This window comes from Dysidea avara, chromosome 15, assembly GCF_963678975.1.
Source record: "Dysidea avara chromosome 15, odDysAvar1.4, whole genome shotgun sequence".
NCBI classification, from domain to species: Eukaryota; Metazoa; Porifera; class Demospongiae; order Dictyoceratida; family Dysideidae; genus Dysidea; species Dysidea avara.
In genome coordinates, this window is record NC_089286.1 from 7,132,353 (window position 1) to 7,138,338 (window position 5,986).

Sequence of the window (5,986 nt, forward strand, 5' to 3'; positions counted from 1 at the left end):
ATTTCTATTTCAATCATGTAGCCTGTCAGTAGTATAGTCATGACTGAAGTAGGTATTAAATGTCTACTAGTATAACTACAAGTGTAAATGACTAGAATGACCTTTCTTTGTTTCTTTGTTATTATTTCTATGATCCCTACTCAAATGTAAAATGTGTCCGGATCTGCAAAAACCCGACATAATGGCGCAAGCCTAAATTTTCAGTATAAGCCATTGATTTGCAATGGGTAAAATATTGCATAATCGAAAAAAAGTCTTAATTTTTTTAAACGTTTTGTTCTTTGTGAAGGAAGGGTCTTATGATAAAAACCTGGATATCATCTTATTCGCCTACTCAAGAGGAGTTCAAAACTCTTTGTTTCGTTGCAGTAGACTAACAGATACGTAAGTTATGGGCATTTGTTTACGTCATGTCGAAACGATCGTACGCGATCGATTTTTCTTCACTGATTTTGTCTCTGTATGCAGTGAAGAATGGTAATAGAAGAAACAACTTACACAGTAATGGACTCCCCTATTCATGGCGAACACAATGGTGCAAGTTGCAACTCTGTATTGCATTGTATTTGTAAGTTATGGCCGTTTTTGTAAGCACATGTAATTTATTTTCCCAACACTTGCTGTACAAATCGATTTTTCTGTTGTTGCTACTTTGTAGGGATGTAACTCCAAAAGTTGTTGCCATGTGAGGCTGAAACTTGGCCAGAGCATACACTTGGCTAAGTAGATTATAGATATTCATTAATAAAGAATTTGAAAAATGTGCCATTATGTCGGGTTTTGTCAAGTATTGATTGACAGACATTTGTATAGTATTGTAATTTTAGTATTGTAATTTAATATTTCATCACTTATTGCTGTAAATCATACGCGCATGTGTGTTCCTAATACTTTAAGACAGACTATAGTGAGAACACATGTTGTAGCTTCCTTCAGCACTCCTGTGTTCTACGAGCAATCTACCGCTATACTTCACAGGTTTTCGCAGATCCGGTCACAAATGATTTTCCTTGTTTATTTTTTGCTATAAAATTATTTGAATGACTGGTGAAACAGTGCATACTACAACAATGGGAAGAATGGTGCTAGACACGTTATAAAAATTGTGTAGCCAGTGGCATAGCCAAGGGTGGGCCTGGGTTCCAAATTTCAGCTGCTTCTCGTGGTTTGTTTGATCAATTGACAGCTAGACCACAGGTTACTAAATAGTTAGTAACCCATCCTAAGTTTCTACTGAATTTAGTAACCTCATTAATTAATTAATAAGCCACCAGACATCAAACAAAATTATGCATAATTTTCTAAATTGCTGTTTTGACACCTGGCGCAATGTCACACACCCATAGTGACTGGGCATGGCACTTCATTGACTAGGCCATTAGCGCTGTAAACACATCCACTGCTTTAGTTTATTTATGACTATATAATAGGTACTTTAGAGCTACTCAGCTTGCGTTTCAGCTTCATGTGTTTAATTGCATACCCCAGTGCTCCCGATAATGGTCGGACAATGGACAATTTCCAGACAAATTAGCCAATGTCTGATCATAATTGTATTTGGCAGGACATAATGTCCTATCAAAGGAGCCCAAAAGCCCACGGTGTGCACATTTGGTTTACTGCTTACTTTACTACTAATAGCTGTCTCTTGGTTGCTAGGAGATTAAACATTCAAGCCACCCAAGAGACTGACCAGTAATGTACTAACACCAACCCTTCTGCTGTACAGAATCCTCACAAAATCACTTGTAATAGTGTCCCAGACATAAAAGAATGTCTATCCTCAGCACAACAAAGGGAATGCCTACAGCCAGAGTGCCTTGCATCAGAGAATGCTTACTACAGCCAGTGTTATAAGTCACTTGTGTCCTTGCAAAGTATACATTTGTCCGAACAAGTTTGGATTTAACATGACATTTTGTTCTAGCGCTTAAGAATTCTTATCGGGAGCACTGATACCCACAATCAAAGCGATCTGCATGCTCATGTTGATACACATACATTCGGCCTCTCAGCAATGCCTTGTTGTTGTTCTTACGACGTTATCCACAATCAAATTCACATGGTCTCATTTAAACTACCATTTTTTTAAAAAAATTGCCAATTTAAATATGAAGTAGGGACTTAAGCAACAAAACATAATGAAACAAGAGATGAATGATGGTATTACAGCATATCTCTGTGGAAAGTCCCTACTTTGGCACTAAATACTTATTGTAGCTAATGTTCCAAAGTAGGGACATTCTCACCGAGCTATGCTGTAATACCATCATTCATCTCTTGTTTCATTACTTTTTATTCCTAATACATTTTTTTAATTGACAATTTAAAAAAAATACTAGTTTGTTTATTTTGTTGTTGTAGCTCAGCTAGACTTGTGACTGCTCTATTAGAACATCAAAAATTCATGACTGTTGTATTAGAGTATCTCAAGTCTCATAATCAGACAAGGTGTGCAGCTAGCTACTAGGGCTGAGCGATACTGCCATTTTAGTATCACGATCGATACTAAAGCCACTATTCACGATACTGAATAGTTCACGATACTTACAAATAAGTCAATCATAGCTGGTGCCACATAATGTATTGCTCAGCATTCCTGCAGGAAGTGATAGCAAACTAGCCACTATCATCCTTGTTTACAGTAACAGTTATTGTAACACATGCTTTGAGGTTGTTATGGTGTTCACACCTCTCTGCAGGGGAAACCAGATGGGTGGACTTTATCATTTACAAGGATTCTTAGCCAACTACTGCATAACAAATGGATTTTTAATGACAGTAATGTACAGGCATGGTATCACGATAGTTAATAACAAAATATTGCGATATCGATACTTTCAAAATATCGCGATATATCGCTAAAACGGTAGTATCGCTCAGCCCTACTAACTACACCAATAAGGTCTTGTTTTCTGTTAAGTAAATAGCTAGATTGTGAAGAGGTATGGTCTCCGTACCATAGCTATACTCTATTACTGCGTTTACACTTGCAGCTGGGCACAGTACGGTACAGTACGGCACGGTACGGTACGTTTCTGGTATGCGTTTACATTAGCAAGAATCAAACTGGACTGGATAAGTCCTTATAGTGCACGTGAACACACGTGATCAATGTCAGCGTATCACGAGATGGAAGCTGCGAAGATAGAGTTTCTTCTTTCGTGCTATACTCGCACGCGTCCCTACAATGAGCCTCTCGAGGGAAGGCGTCGGCAGTTACTGCTTGACAGGCAACGGACAATGGCTCGTTTTAAGCACTCTCAAGCGAGACGAAGAAGTGGCCATATGGTTCTGACATTAGCCGTGGCATTGCTAGCCACTCTTGTACCACGACCAAGAGTACAGTGGATGTTGAAAAGGTTTGCGCAATGATTACCCATTATTATTAGCGTGATAATTATTATGATTACATTATGAAAATTCAATTAGCTAGCTAATATTATTGTAAACGTGCATGTTGCACTCAGTTCAGTGTGTCTGGATCTATAAGAAAAAATGGTCTAGTAATAACAATATTATATTTTCACTTGTAATTGTATAGCAATTAATTGAACACCTGTTGACATTATTTTAATTATTAATCACTTTAGTTATCATCACTATTACTATAGCTCAGTGCATGGGTCACTATAGATCATAAAATAACTATTACACTGATCACACATGTTTATAAACTGTCTGGCAGGTCATCATCCTGGTGGGACTACATTGTGTTGGAGACTTTCACACCAACTGATAGGATTGAAAACTTCCGTGTCAGTAAAGCAACATTTCAGTACCTGTGCCATCAACTGCGACCACTGATATCTCGTCAGAACACTCAGCTACGCAAGTGTATTTCTGTGGAGAAGCGTGTTGCCATAACACTATGGTGTCTTGCCACTTGTTCAGAGTACCGTACAATAGCTCACTTATTTGGTCTAGCCTGCTGTACAGTTTGCGTAATAGTCCATGATACATGCAAGGCAATAGTGTCTACTTTGCAAAAACTTTTCATCAAATTTCCAGATGGTGATGAACGTAAAAGAGTGGTCGAAGGATTCAAGTCAATGTGGGGAATGGTTCAGTGTGTAGGATCAATCGATAGCTGTCACATCCCAGTCATGCCGCCTTCATCTAACCACACTGACTATTACAACAGAAAGGGGTGGTACTCTATTATCTTGCAGACAGTTGTAGATTATGAATATATTTTTAGGGACATCTGTGTTGGCTGGCCTGGAAGTGTACATGATGCTAGGGTGTACAAAAATTCTGGGATTTACAATAAACTATCTGTTGATAAAATTCTTAATAATGATTCAGTACACATTTCAGGGATTTATTATTGGTGACTCTGCTTACCCTTTAAGCAAATTTCTTATGAAGCCATTTGCACACAACACTGCTTTATCACCACATCAAAAAAACATTTAATTACACCTTATCACGCTCATGGATTGTTGTGGAAAATGCATTTGGGCGACTGAAGGCAAGGTGGAGAAGGCTGAGAAAAAGAAATGATATGGATGTCATCAATGTTCCACACATGGTAACTGCATGTTGCATTTTGCACAACATTTGTGAAATGTTCAACGATTCGATTCCCGAGTCTTGGCTAAACATAACAGAAGTAGACCAGCCACCGACTGCCATAACTCGAGAAGATACCACCTATGAGACGGATGTAACAATCATTCGCAGTACATTAGTTAATTACTATAGCACATAAACTGATTGACATACACCAATACAAGAAGGTGCACATGGCTAGAATGTTTGACACACTTGTTTATTAATGTTTTGTTTAATTAATCATGTATTGTAGAATAATCATGTATCATACTGAGTAAACCAGCTCACTTGATCAAAGTATGGGTAAAACCTCACTGTGGGTCATAATATTTGTTGTCCATATGGTAATCACTGTCACTAGCTTCACTGCTTGCACTATAGACACTGGAAGGATAATATTGTTGATCATTATACATTGCTGTGTTTGGATGTTGCTACTGACCATACCTCATGCTAATCATTCTAAGTTGAAATTCTCTATCCTCGCGCCTTTGCCTCTCGGCCCTTTCACTCTCCTCTCGCTGTCTGTCTTGCTGCATTTTTAACATTTCATGTTCAAGCTTCATCCGTTTCTCTTCTAAGTCAGCAAAAATACGGTCACTCTCTGCCTGCTGGCTACTGATTTTACTGTACATCTTCTCAATAACTTGTTCCACTTTGTCACACTTTGCTTGTTTCTTCCTCTTAATACCAGCAGCAATCTTTGGCTTCATATCATCATCTTTCTTCTTTACAACTGCAGTCTTCCCATCATCCTTGGCCTCCCCATCCCCATAATCCTTGGTTGATTGTTTTTCACTTACAGTCTCGTCGGTTATACCCTCTTCCTTTTCTGTCTCTGACAGCTCTTCCAAATTGTCAGTAGTCGAGGCACTTGCTGATGTGTCTAGAATCACAGGAGGAGTTACGCTATGCTTGTCGTGCAAAACTTCATTCATCTTCTCGAAGTATTTGCTCTTCTTTCGCTTGTTTTTATTACCTGTCTCTCTTATAGCATCCTTGATCTTCCTATAGTCCCCTCGCAACTTCTTTATTTTGTCCCGACATTGAGATAGCGTTCTTTCGTATCCTGCCTCACACATTTGCTCGCTAATTTTCTCGAAAACTTGTCTGTTTTTCTTGCATCCTTCCAGTTGTTCTTGAATGGACTGGTCACCCCACAATTCAATAAGCTTGAAAGTTTCCGTGTCCGTCCATGCAACCGCAGCCATTTTTGTCAGAACGACTAGTAAACTATCGTATACTTTTGTATCATAACGTACCGTACCGAGCCAGCACGGTTGGATGTGCAGGGCCAAGTTAACCCAGTACGGCACGCTTTAGTTCAAAACGATACTTGTTTACACAAACAAAATTTAGCGTACCGTATCGTGCCGTACTGTACCATATCATGATTAGTCAACCTAGATGGGTGTGGTTGCAAACCTAT

The 5,986-nt window shown here is 38.8% G+C and overlaps 2 protein-coding genes across 2 annotated transcripts; one reads left to right on the plus strand and one right to left on the minus strand.

Annotated features, from left to right (window-relative positions):
• The first annotated feature begins 3,243 nt into the window (after nt 1–3,243).
• On the plus strand, nt 3,244–4,337 carry LOC136245239 (uncharacterized). The gene is made up of 2 exons (XM_066036729.1): nt 3,244–3,362; nt 3,689–4,337. The coding sequence occupies exons 1-2, from the start codon at nt 3,244–3,246 to the stop codon at nt 4,335–4,337; spliced, it is 768 nt and encodes a 255-aa protein (XP_065892801.1).
• A 237-nt stretch (nt 4,338–4,574) lies between these two features.
• On the minus strand, nt 4,575–5,768 carry LOC136245240 (myb/SANT-like DNA-binding domain-containing protein 2). Its single transcript, XM_066036730.1, has 3 exons — nt 5,005–5,768; nt 4,873–4,941; nt 4,575–4,656 (listed from the first exon to the last, which is right to left on the minus strand). Exons 1-3 carry the CDS (start codon nt 5,766–5,768, stop codon nt 4,575–4,577), a joined length of 915 nt encoding a protein of 304 aa, XP_065892802.1.
• Nucleotides 5,769–5,986: the final 218 nt, after the last annotated feature.

Bases quoted from the DNA above. Each gene is read 5' to 3' on its own strand.
- LOC136245239 (XM_066036729.1), top strand. From the start codon at position 3,244: ATGGCTCGTTTTAAGCACTCTCAAGCGAGACGAAGAAGTGGCCATATG. The intron at 3,363-3,688 runs GTTTGCGCAATG...ACTGTCTGGCAG, and splicing joins GTACAGTGGATGTTGAAAAG to GTCATCATCCTGGTGGGACT.
- LOC136245240 (XM_066036730.1), bottom strand. From the start codon at position 5,768: ATGGCTGCGGTTGCATGGACGGACACGGAAACTTTCAAGCTTATTGAA. The intron at 4,942-5,004 runs GTATGGTCAGTA...TTATCCTTCCAG, and splicing joins CTTAGAATGATTAGCATGAG to TGTCTATAGTGCAAGCAGTG. The intron at 4,657-4,872 runs GTGAGGTTTTAC...TCCGTCTCATAG, and splicing joins AACAAATATTATGACCCACA to GTGGTATCTTCTCGAGTTAT.